This window comes from Phocoena phocoena, chromosome 3 (assembly GCF_963924675.1).
Source record: "Phocoena phocoena chromosome 3, mPhoPho1.1, whole genome shotgun sequence".
Classification (NCBI taxonomy): Eukaryota; Metazoa; Chordata; class Mammalia; order Artiodactyla; family Phocoenidae; genus Phocoena; species Phocoena phocoena.
Window position 1 is genome coordinate 152,343,610 of NC_089221.1, and position 19,402 is coordinate 152,363,011.

Sequence of the window (19,402 nt, forward strand, 5' to 3'; positions counted from 1 at the left end):
AGTCTCAGTGTATTTCAAAAGATTGAAATCTTACAGGGTTTATTTTCTGACTATGGTGAAGGTAAGCTTGAACTACATGATAATAAAGTGACTGTGAATTAAAAATTGTGGGATGGGGCTTCTCTGGTGGCGCAGTGGTTGAGAGCCCGCCTGCCGATGCAGGGGACACGGGTTCGTGCCCCGGTCCGGGAAGATCCCACATACCGCGGAGCGACTGGGCCCGTGAGCCATGGCTGCTGAGCCTGCACGTCCGGAGCCTGTGCTCTGCAACGGGAGAGGCCACAACAGTGAGAGACTTGCGTACCGCAAAAAAAAAAAAAAATGTGGGATGAAGCTAAAGCAGTACTTACAGGGAAATTTTTTGCTTTAAATGCTAATGTTAGAAAAGAAAGATTTTGAAAATCAAGGTATCAGCTTCCACATTAAAAAGTTAGAAAAAGAAGGGCAAATTAAATCCACAGTAAATAGAAGGAAGGAAATAGTAATGATAACAATAGAAATAAAGGGAATGGATGAAAAATCTGGTCCTTTGGAAAGATCAGTCAAATTGATAAACTTCTAGCTAGGCTGATCAGGGGAGAAAATGCAAAGGATACAAATTACCAATACTGGGAATAAAAAAAGAAAATTGGGGATAAATCTATACAGAGTATAGAATTAAAAAGATAATAAAGGACTGTTGTGAACAACTTTATGCTAATAATTTTAATAACAAAATCCATAAGTCACAGAACTAACACAAGAAGTAGAAAATGTAAATAGCCTTATGTCTACTAAATATTAACTACAAAGCAAAATTCAGGCCCAGATAGCTTCACTGGTGATTTCTATAAACATTGAAGAAAGATATGGTACCAATCCAACACAACCTAAATAGAGGAGGTGGGAATAGCTCCCAATCATTTTATGAGGCCAATTTTATTCTGATAGCAAAACCAGTAAAAGAAATTACAAGAATAGAAACCTATAAACTAATATCCCTCATAAATATGCAAAAATTCATAACAAAATATTGATATATTAAAACAATGTAGAAAAAAATACATAATAACCAGTGGAGTTTTCCGTAGGATTAATTTAACATTAGAAAATCAGTTAATATAATTTTTGATATTAATAGTACAAAGGAAAATCATAAAATATCTCAACAGGTGCAGAAAAATCATTTGACTAAATTTAACAACCATTTCCAATTAAAACTCTCAGAAAACGGACTTCCCTGGTGGTCCAGTGGGTAAAACTCCATGCTCCCAATGCAGGGGGCCCGGGTTCGATCCCTGGTCAGGGAACTAGATCCCACATGCATGCTGCAACTAAGAAGCCACAACTAAACATGCCACAACAAAGATCCTGTGTGTTGCAACTAAGACCCAGTGCAGCCTAAATAAATTTTTTTAAACTCTGAGAAAACAATGAGAAGAAGGGAACTTTCTCAACATGATATGGGGCATCTATGAAGACAACACAGCTAACATTATACTTAATGATGAAAGTCTCAGATGTCTGCTTTCAGCACTTCTGCTGAGAATTATACTAGATGCCTTAGCCACTGCAATAGTTAAGAAAAAGAAATAAAAGGCATGCAGATTGAAAAGGAAGAAGTAAAACTCCTCTATTTGCAGACATGATTTCTTATATGGAAAACACTAAGGAATCTACAAAAAAAGTTACCTGAACTAGTAAGTGAATTTAGCAAGGTCAGAGGATACAGGGATAATATACATACATAAATCAACAGCATTTCTATATACTAGCAATGAATAATTGGAAAATGACAAAAAATTATTTCCATTTTCAATATCATTTAAAAACATCAAATTCTTTGGGATAAACCTTTTTGGTTTGTACAGATGAATTGGGGGTATAAGAGAGAAAACTAATAATTTAACTTGGGACAAGAAGTGATCTGGAAGAATTTTCGCACACAGTGATATCTGTGCTGAGTCTTGAAAGACAAGAAACTTCCAAACAATCAAAGGGATAATAATCACTCCAGACAAAAGAAAGAACATAAGCAAACATAAAGATAGAAATACTTGAGAAAGCATGGCACATTTGGGGATCTGAAGTAGTTCTGTGTGATTTGCGCACACGAGGAGGAGAGTAATCACAAAGAGGCTGAATTATGAAGGGCTTTATGAGTCTTTACTAAAGCATTTGCCCTTTATCCTGTAGCTCATATGGTGGGTTTTAAGTGAGAGAGACATGGTAATGTTGCATTTTAGGAGTTTGTGATGGAATAGGAGTTGAATTCAGACCTTTGCAGCTATTTATGTTGAGTTCAGCTAGCAGTAGAGAGGCAGTGATACTTTATGGCTGCTTCTTAGGAATGAGGCATTAGGTTTCACCAGGCAATCCCTATTCCCAGATGAGATGCATGCCAGCTTCTCACTTGACCCACCCAGGATCCTGTGTCCTGCTTTGGTGCCGTTGACAGTGGTGACCATCACATCTATTAAAAGAAATAGCATGGTAGCTGTAGTAGCAGCAAGAGCATTGCTAGCCCAGCAATTAGTACCCGACATAGCAGTGGCAATGGTACCCAACCAAGTGAGGAGACACCTGGAAGGCAGAGCAATATTTTTCCTGGCTCATGACACAGAGGTTGTTTACAGTACCTCTGGCTGGCATCATCAGGCTTTGTGAACTGCCTAATCATTTTGCCAAGGAATGGGGGTGAATATAGGAGGTTTTTTGTAATTAGTTTAGGCTCACACTTAGAATGGTTAGTTTTATAACCCTTAGTGTATTATTCTCCATATCTGACTATAGGCTGACTATACATTGAATGAAGTTGTACATTCCTAGGCCCTAACAGGGAAAGAAGGAAACAGGCCTGGGTTTGAATGTCTGTCTCTGCTACATAACTGTATAATCCATAGGTAAATAACCTAACCCCTCTGAACTCTAGTTTCCCCATCTGTATAATGGAGATGATAATGCCATCCTGACAGGGTCATTGTGAAAATTAAAGATGTGTGAAAGCACTCAACACATTCTTAGCACAAAGTAGATTCTCATATTAGTTTCCCTTCTTTAGCTTCTGTTGTAGGTTATCCTGTGTATTTGCTTTTCCAAACAAAGTTTGCTTTTTACTTTGACTTAAGGTTGAAATCTTCTCTACTACTCCCCCGTCCACCTTGGATCATAATACATTTCCCCCTGTGTCCTCTGTTATGTGCTTGTGGCATTTGGATAATTTAAGAAGGTATAGAAATTGGCAGCTTTGACAGAGGAAAATTTTAGCCAAAAGAAATAAACTAACACTTATGTTATATAAGATATATAGGGGCTTCCCTGGTGGCGCAGTGGTTGAGAGTCCACCTGCTGATGCAGGGGACATGGGTTCATGCCCCAGTCCGGGAAGATCCCACATGCCGTGGAGCGGCTGGGCCCGTGAGCCATGGCCGCTGAGCCTGCGCGTCCGGAGCCTGTGCTCTGCAACAGGAGAGGCCACAACAGTGAGAAGCCCGCATACGGCAAAAAAAAATAATAATAATAAAGATATATAAATTGTCAGTGAAGTGAAAAAGTGAAATCGTTTTATCCTTAAAAGCTAAGCTTTAAGTCCTCTTAGATAAAGCCAAGACCCCTACTTGACCTCTTATCTTCTCACAATCCTTCAACAGGACTTCATTGACTTAACTAGAGAAACCAGACCAAGGGCAAAGGATCGCAATGGACTCTGTGTGATTGACCTAACAGGATCTGAGGAAGAAAATAGACCTATTGCCACTCTTGACTTGACTCTAGAACCCGTTGCTCCTTCCCAGAAAGAGCCAGCCAGTCTTCAAGCATGTGCCAGCCTCTCCAGCAAAGAGGTGATGGAAGGGCAGGTAGACAGAAGCTCTCGGCCTGCAGCACGGAGAATCATTAACAGTGATCCTGTGGATTTGGACCTTTTGGAAGAAACTGCATTTGAATGTCCCCAGCCCCCTATGTCCATCAGTGGGGACTCTGTTTATCCAGGAGAGCCGAATTGTAGCTCAACCATATTCAAAGGTGACCTCAGCTTCTTGGCAAGCCTACAGCTATCTTCAGATATTCACTCCCTCCCTGCAACAAGCAATAATGGTAGCCGTAGCAATCAAAGGGCACCCTTGCCATGCCCACAGCAAGATGTGCCTTGCCCTCCACAAGCCTTGCCATGCCCACTGAGAGCCTTGCCATGCCCACTGCGAGCCTCACCATGTCCACCACGAGCCTCCTCATGCCCACCGCGAGCCTTGTCATGCCCATCACAAACCATGCAGTGCCAACCACAAACTTTGCCTCACCCACCTCAAGAAGGGCCATGCCCTCCTCAAGATGTGCCATGCCCTCAGAATGTGCCATGTGCTCAGCAGAATATGCCAAGTCCACCTCAAGACTCATCATGGCAGCTTCAACACTCACAAAGCCCACCTCAAGACTCACTGGGCCTACCTCAAGATGTACCAGGCCCACCTCAGAACATAACGTATCCACAAGATGTGGCACACCTGCAAGACATGCCACAGTCACCAGGAGATATGCTACAATCATCAGGAGACATGCCCCAGTCAGCAAGAGATGTGCCACAGTCACCAGCTGATGTCCTACAGTCACCAGCAGATGTGTCACGGTCACCAGCCAATGTACCACAGTCACCAAGAGACACGCCACCATCACCAGGAAGTGTACCACATTCACCTGGAGAAGTCCCACACTTATCAGGAGATGTGCTACATTCACCTGGGGACATGTCATGCTTGCCAGAAGACATGCCACACACACTTAGAGACTTGCCTCATTTACCAAAACTCAGGCCTGACTCTCCGCAAAATGACGTACAGAAACATGACACCCCTATGGATGTCTCAGCTCCATCCTCTCCAAGCTGCTCTCCCAGCCCACAGTCTGAAACTTCCTTAGAGAAAGTTCCTTGGCTCTCTGTCACAGAAACTCCAGCCAGAAAAGAGATATCACTGTCAGAGCCTGTCAACCCCAGATCTGCCCAGGTGCAAGCACGAACACCACAAGGTGGGTTGTACAACAGACCATGCCTGCATAGACTGAAGTACTTCTTACGACCTCCGGTGCATCACCTCTTCTTCCAGACACTAATACCAGATAAAGACACAAGAGAGGTGAGCTAACATATCTTCCTCTGGGGATCAGGTGTCCTTTGTATAGGCCTAGCATGACGTTAGTATGCTACAAGGAGTCCATGCATGAGAGGACAGGCCCAGCTGAGTTAAGACATTTTTATCTTTCTCCCACTGTGGAACCATTCAGTGTAGAATCAGATCTGGGTTCAAATTCAGCCCCACACTTAAAATCTGGCACTGAAGAAGTCACTTCACCTATCTATAAAATGGAGATAAGAACATACTTCACAGTATCATTAAAGGAGATAATATGTAAAGTGCCTGTCGGAGTGTCTGGCTCATCATAGGCCTTCATCAAATACTTCTCAATTCATCTGCCTTTCCTTCCTCAATTCCTGATGCCCTCATTACAGCTTCCATATTACAGAGATAATAATACTCATGACACTTTGGTACCTTCAAAATTGTTACTCTCTAACTTGGGGGGAGGAAATTCAACTTTAAGATTTTTTTTATTGAAGTTGATTTACAATATTGTTTTAGTTTCAGGTATACAGCAAAGTGATTCAGTTATATATTTGTTCAGATTATTTTCCATTACACATCATTACAAGATACAGAATATTGTTCCCTGTGCTAGACAATAGATCCTTGTTGCTGATCTGTTTTATGTATAGCAGTTTGTGTCTGTTAATCCCATACTTCTAACTTGTCCTTCCCCACCTCCCTTTCCACTTTGGTACCCATAAGTTTGTTTTCTGTATCTGCAAGTCTGTTTCTGTTTTGTAGATAGATTCATTGGTATTATTTTTTTGGATTCCACATATAAGTGATATTATATAATATCTGTCTTTCTCTGTCTGACTTACTTCACTTAGTATGATATTCTCTAGGTCCATCCATGTTGCTGCAAATGGCATTATTTCATTCTTTTTTATGGCCGAGTAATATCCCACTGTGTGTGTGTGTTTGTGTGTGTGTGTACCATATCTTCTTAAACCAATCATCTGTTGATGGGCACTTGGGTTGTTTCCATGTCTTGGCTATTGTACATAGTGCTACTATGAACATTGGAGTGCCTGTATCTTTTTAAATTAGAGTTTTTGTCTTTTTCCAGATATATGCCCAGGAGTGGGATTGCTGGACATATGGTAGCTCTATTTTTAGTTTTTTGAGGAACCTCCATACTGTTTTCCATAGTGGCAGCACCAGTTTACATTCCTACCAACAGTGTAGGAGGGTTCCCTTTTCTCAACACCCTCTCCAGCTCAATTTTAAGACTTTAACGGGAATGCTACTTCCCATTAGTCTTCATCGATCTGTAAGAACTAAACTAGATGTGTAAGAAAAAAAAAAATTGTGGCTAAGTCCCATAACATGAAGCTTTTTTTCATTATACCTAACCACATTCCCAACATTAAGAAGACTGGCTTGAAGTTGTTCAAGAATCCAAAAGGTGCTTCTCCTGTTGGAGCAATCCGTAATCCAGCTTAGTGGGTGTCAGGCATTCACATTGATTTGCCCTTAGAGAATGAATTTTTTTTTCTCGTTTTAATTGTTCTACCTTCTAGTAGGCTTTATGTCTCCTCCTTCTGAATGACTTTCCCCAACACTAGCTTGTTCTGTTTTTTCCTATGAGTTTGCCTCTGATTGGCAATACATCATTCCATTATTGAGCACCTGGAGGACTTGAGAAAGTTTTTTACCTAGTCAAGGCTGTAGTGCTTTGTAGGTGCTACACAACCAAAGAAGCCATCAGTAGATACAGGATTACAAGGTGGCAATTAGGCTACACAGAGTGGCTTTTTCTTCTTCATCTTTATTTCTTAACTTCTCAAAGAATCTCAGCCATCTAGAATACATCTGTAAATATTTTCTGTCTCTTTTGATTACTTTTGGGCTTTTTATAAGTACTTCTTCACTAAGTCATTCTCCCCCCAGAACTTGTTTTTAGTGTGATGCACTTTATTTTCTATTCTGTTCTAATTCATTGGGGGTTTTGGTCAGTACATTATTTTTTTTATTGAAGTATAGTTGATTTACAGTATTATATTAGTAATGGGCAAAGGATTTGAATAGACATTTCTCAAAAGATTTTCTGTATCGTTAGTCATTAGGGAACTGCAAATCAGAATCACAATGGGATACCACTTTGTATCGACTAGGATGGCTATAATAATACTTACTATAGCCATTTATAGCCAATAAATATAATATATTTATTATATTAAATATATATTTAATACTATATAACTATATTATTAAAATATAGTTGATTTACAATGTTATGTTAGTTTCAGGTATACAACAAAGTGATTCCGTTATTTTTTTCAGGTTACATTCCATTATAGGTTTTTACAGGATATTGAATATAATTCCCTGTGCTATACAGTAAATTCTTCCAAGAACTTCTTAGCCAGTGTCCATGCTGCCGCTAACCAGACATTAGCCTTAACTCCCCTGAGTTATCAGTGAGATCAGGGGTTACCCTCAGGTGTCCTGAGACATAAGAAAGCTAACTGCCCTCTCCCCAGAAGGGCAATTCCAGCCATCACTGTTCTTCTGTTATACATAAACTATCAAACTTTGTTTGGCTTATGTTTTAAAATTAATACTTATTCTAGATTTTAAAAATAATGCTTGCTTAAGAAATAATTACCCATGATGCTATCAGTCAGCATTTATTAATGTTAATAATTGGGTGTATTTCCTTCCTGGTTGCCTTTTTATGTGTAGACACTTTAAATTTTTTAATAATTGGGGGTTTTAACAATAATATATTTATTATTGTTGGTTTTATTGTTTATAGAGAGTTTGAGTTTAGATGGTAGCTATGGAGTTATACCGCTGTATGAAACCAGCTTCTGCCATCTATTGCATGACAAATTCTCACTCTAAATCTCAGTTTCCTTATCTATAAAATAGGAATAATAATAACATGTATTTCTTACAGTTGTTGAGAGAATTAAGTGAGGATAAGTTGAATGTTAAAACTTATTATTATAATTATTGTTGTTATTATATCAGACTTTTTAATGTTTGTTTTTCTTCTGATGATGTGTCTATTACAGAAAAATTGAAAACTACAAAAGAACATCTAGAGGAAAAATCATCCATCATTTCACCACCCAGATAATAGAAAACCACTTTTCATACATTCTCTTTCATTCTTTATATACATACTGTTTGGGGGTTGGGGGGGGCGGTGAAGCAACTTAATATTTACTGTTGGCTCAAAAAAAATCAACAAAATGGAATTCTTCTAACAATAAAAGATATTTAAAGCATCTTTATTCATCTCTTTGTTTCAGTATCTGATATAGTATCATAGCTACCCCTAAATATCTTATCACCCTTATTCCAAAATCAACTTAGGCTAGCTCTTAAATCTTTTGTACTTTCCTTTCTAATGCTATATTTTAACACAGATGAAATCATGTTACATGTAGAACTTTGTATTCTTATTTGTTAACTTAATATAAGCATTTTACCATGTCATTAGAAGTTTTTTAGATAAGGCTTTCCAGTCTCAATTTTTTAAATTATGAATATTTAAAATGCATGGAAAACTTCCCTGTCTTCAACTTGTTCCAGAACCTCTAGCTTTTATGTCTATAGAAACCCATCCTAATTTATTTCTTTTTATCTCTGCAGAACAAGGGTCAAAAATTAGAACCTATCCCTCATCGAAGACTAAGGATGGTAGCAAACACCATTGAAGAAAACTTTCCCCTGGGGACTGTGCAGTTTTTGATGGACTTTGTGTCACCCCAGCATTACCCACCCAGAGAAATTGTGGCTCACATCATCCAGAAAATCCTGCTCAGTGGCTCTGAGACTGTGGATGTTCTAAAGGAGGCCTACATGCTTCTCATGAAAATTCAGCAGTATGAACCTTAGCTTTTGGCGAATCTTCTGGGGAACCTGGACTCAGGGCACAACTTTCTCTTGCCTAAGATTTATTCATCTAACCATTAGAGAGGGTGACTTAGTATATTAGTATTATTTGTATTGCAAGTGACAGGAAACTCAATCCAAACTGGCTTTAACAGCTGGTAAAAGAGAATTTAATGACTCGTGTTACTAGAAACCTAGGAATAAGATGTGACTTAATTCAGTTCAGAAATGGTTACCAGGATCCATTTTTCAGCTCTGCGTTGCTGTTTCTAGGCTTCACATGGTAACCTTCTCAGCCTCTAGCTTTTACAACATTCTTAGTACAAAAGAGGGTCCACTTCCTTTATAATCACACAGAGTTCTGAAATTGAGTCTTATAGGTTTTAATTGGCATAACATAAGACCTGAGTCCATCTTTGAGCCAATCATTGTGAACTGAGGAATAGAATATCAAGATTGACATGCTTCACAAACTTCATCCCAGGGTCCTAGTGGGTAAAGCCAGTGGGCTAAGAATAATAAAGAGTTGATTTCTTCAAGGCAAAATTGGGGTACTAATGCTTCCCAAAAGACAGGTGGATACTGGGTAGCCAAAGAAAATGAACTTACATTACCCTCAGATGACATGGTATTGTATCAAAGCGTGGGCAAGAGCACTGAGGATAAGAGGAGGCTTCTTGCTTCTATCATCTTCGAGATCCCATCCCTTCTTCCACTAAACTCTCCAGAATTCTAATTGATGTCACTTTACTTTCAGGCTACATCCAGCTAATGCCAAGACGGTGGAGTGGGACTGGAAGCTGCTCACTTATGTCATGGAGGAAGAGGTAACATAGCAATTGCAAGCAAAAATCTTTTGCAGAGGAGGTTTTTTGGGTTTTTTTTTGCGGTATGCGGGCCTCTCACTGTTGTGGCCTCTCCCGTTGCGGAGCACAGGCTCTGTATGCGCAGGCTCAGTGGCCATGGCTCACGGGCCCAGCCACTCCACGGCATGTGGGACCTTCCCAGACCGGGGCACGAACCCGTGTCCCCTGCATCGGCAGGCGGACTCTCAACCACTGCGCCACCGGGGAAGCCCCGCAGAGGAAGTTTTAACTAGAAATAAAAGTGACTGTAAATCTGGTAGTAACGTCTTTGCCATTATTCCTTTCTTTTACTCCCCCCAATCCCGACCAAAACATTCCTATTGAAATGGTATGTGTTTTCTTCCAATTCAAGATTGAATACATTCACTTATCCCTCTCCTTTTTCAGATTCCATTTAAAATAACAGTAAATGAATAGAGAAGTGTATAAACCTATGGCACTGAAAATAAGGGGAAAGACAATAGATTTGAATGAAGATTGGAAGAGCTAAAGGAAATATAAGAGTGATTACTGATGAAGCTAGGCTGAGGAAGCTACAGGCTAGAATACATGAGGAAGGGCTGTAGCCAAAGAGGGAGGAAATCTGCCCTTTAGAGCAGAGAATTTTTGGACTCAGAAACACAATATATAAGAAGGTTGAAGTAGGATATGAGCTGTAAGTCTGTTGAAAGCTTGTAGATGGAACTGATAATCTCTCTATTTTTGAGTACAGAAAGCTCAGTTGCCAGGTTACCTACCTTTCAGGCAAAAAATCAGAGGATTCATTGTCTAAAAGAAATCGAATGAACCATCTGTCATAAATGAAGGCAGCTAGTGTAGAGTTGGTGCTCCAGAAAAAAAGTCTGCATTCTGACCTTTAGGGATCCCTAAACTTAATTGCCAGCTTTCTGTCTGCTAACCCAAAAGCACTTGGATGGAACAAATTATTGTCAACTTAGAACTCTATACTCAGCCAAACTATTAGTCAACTGTGAGGGTAGAATAAAGACATTTCCAGACATGTACAAACTTGACAAAATATCCACACACCCCATTTCATAGGTTACTTGAAGATATGCATACAAAGAATAGGGGAACAATCAAAAAAGGGGGAGACACAGGATCCAGTATCACTAGATCTAATCCAGAAGAGTAAGGAAGAGAAGTCCTGAGATTACTGCAAATAGTAGACCTAGAGGGCAATCACTCCAGATTGGAGCAAAAAAATACAGGGCTTTAAGGAAGCATGATCTGGGAAACACCACCAAGAGGGCAGACAAGGAAGCTCCAGGCTCTTATTCCCCAATGGAGATACCAAGTTAACAACAATATATGGACCAGAATACCTTTGTGAAAACTCTAGAGACCAGTTGAGAAGTTGTAGTACTCAGGCCAATGCATAACCAAGAAGGTACTCCATTGAAAGGAATAGGAAAGTTTGTGGTGTTTTGTGTGTCCATACCCCTCCCTCTACCTAGCATAGCACAGTGCAACTAGGAGGAAATCTCCCATACCTTGGCTCCTCCCTTGGGATGGAAACAGAAGAGTGGACGTTGAGTCCAGTGTTCTGACTTGTTAGGAGGATAGTTTCTGTCTTACTTGACTCAGAGCACTGTTGAGAACAGTGGCTTAGTTTTCTGGCTGAAAAGAAATGTGAGCACTGCAGCATTTTTGAGCTGCAGAGAGTATGCAGTTCCACAAACAGGTACTGGGGGAGCAAGAGACTGTGGGCTTTCAAGAAGAAGTAGGGGCAAGCCACTTGGGAAATTAAGGCAGATAAAAGCACACACACAAGCTCAGAGAAAACACATCTCCAGTAAAGGTCTGAGAGGTCTCAGGACCTTTAGCCAAGCTGATTGGTGAAGGTCTTGCCATGCATGAACTCAATGGATAAAGACTGGGAAAGGTGTTTTTTTCAAATGTTTAAATCTCAAAAGAAGATTACAAAGCATACAAAGAGGCAGGGAAATGCGACCCAATCAAAAGAATGAAATAAAGCTCCAGAAACTGACCCTAAAGAAACACAAATCTCTCAACATACTGACAAAAAAATTTTTTTAACTATCTTAAAGATGCTCAAGGAGCTAAACAAGAACACAGACAACAAAATGAAGCAAGAAAATAATGCATGAACGAAATGAGAATATTAAATTTTTAAAAACTGTAGAAAATAATCAAACATATCCTGGAGCTGAAAAATACAGTTACTGAATTGAAAACTTCACTAGAGGAGTTCAACAACAGTCTTGGTCAGGCAGGAGAAAAAAAATCAGTGAACATGAAGAAAGGTCATTTGAAGTCACTGAGACAGAGGAGCAAAAAGAAAACAGAATAAAGAAAATTGATGAGCACCTAAGGGACTATGGGACACCATTAAATGGACCATATACACATTAGGGAAGTCCCAGAAACAGAAGAGAGAAAGGGGCAAAGAGCTTATTTGAAGAAATAATAACCAAAAACTTTCCAAGTCTGAGGAAAGAAGTGGGCATACAAATTCAAGAAAGCTCCAGTAAGAATAAACCAGAGAGACCCCACACCAAGACACATTGTAATCAAACTGTCAAAAGTCAAAGACTTTTTCTTTGAAAGACTTTTTCTTGAAAGCAGCAAGAAAAAAGTGAGTTTGTATAAGACTCTCAGCAGATTCTCAGCGAAACCTTGCAGGTCAGAAGGCAATGGGATGATGTATTCAAAGTTCTAAAAGAAAAGAACTGTCAACCAAGAATACTATATCTGGCAAAACTTTCCTTTAAAAATGAGGGTGAGCAGCAGGAGAGAAGTGACACATCAATACAAGATCCTCAATAAGATTATCAGAGATTTCTCATTAGAAACTGGAGGCCAGAAGTTAGTGGGGCGATATATTCAAAGTGCTAAAGAATAAAAGTCAACCAAGATTCCTGTATCCAGCAAAACTGTCCTTCAAAAATGAGGGAGAAACTACTGGGCATATACCCTGAAAAAACCGTAATTCAAAAAGAGTCATGTACCACAATGTTAATTGCAGGTCTGTTTACAATAGCCAGGACGTGGAAGCAACCTAAGTGTCCATTGACAGATGAATGGTTAAAAAAGATGTGGCACATATATACAATGGAATACTACCCATAGAAAGAAACGAAATTGAGTTATTTATAGTGAGGTGGATGGACCTAGAGACTGTCATATAGAGTGAAGTAAGTCAGAAAGAGAAAAACAAATATCATATGCTAACACATATATGTGGAATCTAAAAAAAAAAAAATGGTTCTGAAGAACCTACGGGCAGGACAGGAATAAAGACGCAGACGTAGAGAATGGACTTGAGGACATGGGGAGGGAGAAGGGTAAGCTGGGACGAAGTGAGAGAGTGGCATAGACATATATACACTACCAAATGTAAAATACATAGCTAGTGGGAAGCAGCTGTATAGCACAGGGAGATCAGCTCAGTGCATTATGTCCACCTAGAGAGGTGGGATAGGGAGGGTGGGAGGGAGACGCAAAAGGGAGGCGATACGAGGATATAAGTATACGTATAGCTGATTCACTTTGTTATACAGCAGAAACTAACACACCATTGTAAAGCAATTATACTCCAATAAAGTTGTTTAAAAAAAAAATGAGGGAGAAATAAAGACATTCCCAGATAAACAAAAGCTGAGGGAGTTCATTTACTACTATCCCTGCTCATCAAGAAATGCTAAAGGGAGTCCTGAAGGGTAAAATGAAAACTAAACAGTAACTTGAAGCCGTATGAAGAAATAAAGATAAATACATGGGCAGTTATAAAAGCTATTATTGTAACAATGGTTTGTAACTCCACATTGGTTTTCTGTAATGTATTAAGAAACTAATACATTTTTAAAGTATTATTGTAACTCCACATTTTGTTTTCTACATAATTTAAAAGATTAATGCATTTAAAAGAATTATTAGTTTATTTTGGGGCACACAATATATGAAGATATAGTATTGTGACTTCAACAACTAAAAGGGGTGGGAACAGAGCTGTAAAGGAGCAGAGTTTTTGTGTGTTATTGAAGTTAAGCTGGTATAAATTCAAAGTATTATAATTTTAGAATGTTAACTGTAATCCCCATGGTAACCACAAAGACAATAGCTATAGAATGTACACAAAAGGAAATGAGAAAGGAATGTAAACATTTCACTACGAAAAAATCAAAGACAATAATGCAGGAAATGAGGGACAAAGAAACTATAAGGCATTTACAAAACAAATAGCACAAGGCCAGAAGTAAGTCCTTCCTTGTCAGTAAAGGGAAACCAATGAATTGTGCATGCCTGCCTGCTGTGTGACAGACACTTACGCTGGCTTTGGTAAGGTTAGAGTTATCACCACATAAATCACAAGGACACTGAGACTCAGCGGGGTAAGTTAAATACGGGATGGAGCTGAGTTTCAAACAAACAAATAAATAAGGTCTGTGCACCATCAAAGCCCATGCTCTTTACCTGCATCAGTTAGGCTTCAACAGTTAGGATCATTTCACCTGTAACAGGAAACCCAGCTCAGACTTGCTTTCACAGTAAGGATATACATCAGCTCATCTTACTAGAAGTATAGCAGTGAGATAGACATCATGGTTGCTTGATCTAGTAGCTTGGCATAGTCATTTTTTCTGTCTCTGTTCGGATATCCACAGTTTAGGGTTTATCCTGAGACTGATAGTTAGGTTCAGTGAAAGAAAGAGACTGACTTTTCAAGCTCTAGGATTGCCCTATTTGCCCTCTTTTATAATGACCTAGACTGCTTGCTCTCTCCCAGAAACCTCTCTTTTAGATACACAGTCGTTGACTCATGGGCCTTCCCTTGACTTAGTATTTATGAGAGCCCAGTGCTCAGTGTCGTCCAGGAGATCGAGAGGAAATACTTCTCATTTTTTCTCCCCCAGGGACAGAATCTGCCCGGGCGAGTCCTTTTTCTACGTTATGTAGTACAAACCCTGGAAGATGATTTCCAACAGATCCTGAGGAAGCAGCGACAGCACCTGCAGCAATCTATTGCAAGCACTGTGCTATCCTGTGACAAGCAACCCCACAATGTCAGGTAACCAGCCATCTGAGCCCTGGGATGACAAGAGGTAGGGGCTGTAAGTGGGCAGCTACTCAAGTCCGGAGAACATCAGGTGGATGAGATTTTCTAGTAGCTAGATAGTATAACAGGGATAGTTATTACAACTATAAACAGTCCTAGAAGAAAACCTCTCTGTACCAACTGTGTGTCAGATGCCATAACTTGTGTGGTTTTTTTCCCGAGGACCATCAGACTTCCTTTAGTCTATTTCAGTATTGTTCAGACGGCCTTGTGAGATCCAGGGGGAAAACTTGACTTGTGTAAAACTTTTCACAGCTTTTATAAACCTAAATTTATTTCCATCCCCCTGAGTAACTCAAGATAAAATCTCATTTGTCACTACTACTTTCTGAAAAGCCTATTATTATAATAGGTCATGTGGCTGAAAATAAAGTACAGTAAGGTAGCAAGCACGTGTTCTTTTTTTGTAGGATCAGGTCCAAAGCTTCTGGAAGCTTCAGAGTGGGGAACTACCATATCCTTATACCAACGGGGTGAAATGTGGTTTATAGGGTAGGGATCTCAGGCTAGAATTTTCATCCTGGAACTACAAGCTTTGCTTCTTTTGGAAACGGTTCTCACCAGCATTCCTTTTTTCAGTGCATCATTGAGATTTTTTTTTCACTCACATTTACATTCTCATATGTTCTGGCATATTTGTTAAGAATAGTTTTCACAGGCCAGTGTGGGATATTGACTATTATAACTCCTTTAATTAGAAAAGGGGGACGTTTCATTATGTTCTAAGTAACAGTCTGCTTTTTCTCCCTTAGTTTGCATGCTTATATCCATTTCCCTAGATGTACCATTTTATGTAAAGTTTAAATGTTAATGATTATAGGGGGTAGAAAATCAGTAAGTAGAGAAACTACAGAGAGCACAGGATAGCATAGTTGGGTTTAAAATTGAAAAATAACAATTTAAATAGTGAGAGCAACTCTCCTGACCATTCTGCTTTGTGAGCTTAGGCATTGGATTGGGAGATGGGAGACATGAACCCAACTCAATCCAGTGACAAGTCACTCACTTTCATTGTGTGAGCCTCTCACTATACCCAACACTGTACTCTTGGGTTTAAAGATAGGCATTGGTAACCTCTAAATGCAAGCCACATACTCTATTTTGTGCTTTATCAATGAAAAAAATCAGTTCCAGCTGGAGCGGAAACCAGCTGTATTTGATTCAATAAGAGAGGGCTATTAGATTGAGGTTGTGGTTACACGGATATGTGCATGTATTTATCAGAACTCATCAAACAGTATATAACTGTGCTTTGACCTCTAACGGGTGGGACAGTTGTCAGAGCTTTCTGAGAGGCTGTTCCCGGGTTATAATCCTCAGCTTAGCTCAAATAAAATTTTCCATTTCCTTCTTAAAATAAAAAAATTTCATCAAACAAAAACCAGTGTGCAATTTATTTTATATGTTACACCTCAAAGATAAGTTTTTAAAAAGAAAGTGATGGTAAGTCAGTCTCCATATGACCCCTTAAGGGATTTTCTTTTCTTTTTTTAACTGTGCATACAAAGAATAATCTAGTTCTACATGATTTAAGAAATACACTAGTCCCCAGATCCCCTCACCCACATTTTCCTTTCCCAAGGGGTAACTACTTTCAACTCTTTTAAGTGATTCTTTGGATTTTTACCTCTTTATGGCTAAATAAACTGCTTGTGTTGCTAATTGTTGATTTTTCATTGTTAGCTATTATCTATTAACTCCCCACATGAAAGATGAGGAGTTAGCTCTTTTTCCTCTCTACCTCCTCTCTCTCTCTCTCTTTCTCTCTCTCTCTCTCTCTCTCTCACACACACACACACACACACACATCCCAGCCCCCATGCCATTAATAGAGTTATATCATAATTTTGTTTAGATCAGTATCCAATGTTTCCATCACTATAACTATGTGTGCTAGTCAGAGTTGAGCCAAGTACTAAACTGTAATTACTTTTTCTTTCACTCATACCTTTTTTGTTTTCCTTAGAGTTAATAACTGCCTCATTTTTAGTTTCCTCGTATTGTTTGTGCATATCAGAAGTCAACCCTAGATTCTCTGCCGTTTGGTTTAAATATCCCATCAAGATGTTTATTCACACTGGGTTAGTCTTATGAAGTTCTTCTTCTTGAAGATCTGTGGTGGAACGTTTTGACCTCCTTCAATCTGGATTGGTTGTCCTCTTTTCCAGTCTTTATCATAAATGTGAAAATTCCCTTCACCTGTTTCCAGTGTTGGATCTCTGTTTCATATCTTCTCTTTCTTGGTTTACTCCCATGTTTTTGATAGATCAGTCTCCAGTAGCTTCTTAGAAAGGTATGTGGGAAGTAAAATTTTAGAGATCTTGTATGTCTGAAAATATCTTTATCTTCCCACACGTTGATTGATAAGTAAGTATAGATATTTAGGTTAGAAATATCTTTTCTACAGAATATTAAAGGAAATCTTCCATTGTCTTCTAGCTTCCAGAATTGCTGTAAAGAAGCCATAAGCTACTTTGATTACTGATTCTTTGTGTGTGCCTTGATTTTTTTCTCTGGCTGTTTATAGAATCCTCTTTTTGCCCAAAATATTGTTTTAGATCTATGTTCATCTAGTATGCTGGGCATTCAATGGGCCATTTCATATCCTTCATTCTTGGAAAATAGAATTTTCATTCCTATTATCATGTTTTTAATTTCCAAGAGCTCTTTTTCTTTAAATGTTCCTTTTTAAAAATAATAAATAGAATTCTGTTCTTGTCTTTTTCTTTCATGGATCCGTATCTTTTCATATCTTTGATTATACTAATGATAGCTTTTGTTTTTGTTAATTCCCTGTATAATGTCTGTTTTCTCCAAGTTGCTTTTTTGAGGAGAAAGGAGGGTTGGTTTGGCTTTTTGGTGTTTATCTCTCATGTTAGAATATGTCCATAGATGTCTGGTAAACTTTTGTAATCTATCCACGTTTAAGGGTGACTCAAAAGCTCTTGGAAGCTCTGAGTACAGGTGAGGACTTGTCATTTCTGAGCTTCCCTGTGGGTGGAACTGGCTGTCCATTTCTTAGAAAATACTTCGTCAGTGTCTTTAGGTCTTTCCTCTTGGGCTGGATGAGTTTTTCAGAAAAGACTTCAGATTTCCTACATGAAGGATAAAGACCAGGATGCCAGGTTTTGGGAAGACAGTTCTGGGAAGGTGGCAAGGATCTCTGCACCGAGCATGAGCATGCATAGGTTCACTTAGAGCCCCTGTTTTTGCTTTGATGCCTTTGCCTCCCAGCTGTGCCTGGTATCCCAGTCCAGAGACCCTCTGTTTTACCTCTCCACAAAGTTAACCTGTAGTCTTCAGCATTGGGGGAGAAGATCTAAAAGTTTCTTAAACAGATTACAAGCCATCATATTTATTTCAATTTACCCGCTTTTACCCTAACTTCATGGAAACCTCATACTGCCATTTGCAGCACTTACTGAAGGTTTTTTTTTTCCATTTTTTGGTGAATAGGATTAAATAGGATTGCTCTTCTCTACTGCTGGCTTAGGATTCAGCTTTCTTAATTCTGCCAAGTCAGTTAAAATTTACCCCATTGCCAAAGTCATAGACTTAGATTAAACATCATCTAAACATGACATTTGCCTTATTTACTTAGTTAATTGGTTACTTTGAATTTTGTAATCAGCATCTCTTACCCAACCCCTTAAATCAAAGGCTAGGACCTTGACAATTACCTACATCCATCCCCCATCATCCACTTTTTGCACCTTCTTGCACCCAAAGTAATTGGCATCCTGAATGTTCATCATGTTCCTTTCCTTTTTATATAGTTTTATTGCATCTATATGTGTTCCTGTAAAGTATATATTTTTATTTTAGCTCCTTTTAGCTGTATATAAAAGAGTATCATGTTGTATGTAATCAATTGGTACTTTTATATTTCACTTACTATTATAGAGTACTAAGATTTGTCCATACCTATCCACTGTAGCATATTCATTTCCACTACTGTAGAATATTGTTTTGTGAATATACTTCATTTTCCTTCCAGCTTCCATATTTTTACTGTTATTATCTGCCCTCCTTTTCTTCCCTTCTTTGTGGATTTTTTAAAAAATTATTTACTGTAGTATTAGTGACATTTTAGGAGGGAACAAAATTAGATGTGTATATTCAATCCATCATTTTTACCTGGGTTACCTAAGTGATCATCAAAAGTAATTTTGACTATATGAGATGTTTTTACCTTACTAACTTTGTGAGCCTACACCCTGTGTAAGGTTTGACTCCACTGCACATACTCTAAACCTTGGTTATTAGCATTAATAACTGACATCTAATAATAGAAAGCCAACAAAGTCATCCAGTCCAACTTTCCACTTTGTCAAGGAATGTTCCTGGTCAGGAAGCCACAGATAGTGCTCTTTGACCTTGGAGATACCTTTCAATAATTCTAACTTAAAGAAAAATGTTGATGTTTTACTTACCTTTTGTAACCTTACTGCAATTAAATGCAGGGTTTCCATTAGACTTTTTAAATATTG

At 38.8% G+C, this 19,402-nt stretch overlaps 1 protein-coding gene across 1 annotated transcript in view; it reads left to right on the top strand.

Annotated features, from left to right (window-relative positions):
• Window positions 1-2,373: 2,373 nt before the first annotated feature.
• Window positions 2,374-19,402, top strand: part of SIMC1 (SUMO interacting motifs containing 1) — a 45,879-nt gene continuing 28,850 nt past the window's right edge. The window contains exons 1-7 of the mRNA XM_065873748.1: window positions 2,374-2,550; window positions 3,630-4,328; window positions 4,383-4,509; window positions 4,615-5,108; window positions 8,724-8,956; window positions 9,724-9,793; window positions 14,710-14,864. Of these exons, the coding sequence (XP_065729820.1) occupies window positions 2,374-2,550; window positions 3,630-4,328; window positions 4,383-4,509; window positions 4,615-5,108; window positions 8,724-8,956; window positions 9,724-9,793; window positions 14,710-14,864 (1,955 nt within the window). The remainder of the gene's footprint in view (window positions 2,551-3,629; window positions 4,329-4,382; window positions 4,510-4,614; window positions 5,109-8,723; window positions 8,957-9,723; window positions 9,794-14,709; window positions 14,865-19,402) is intronic.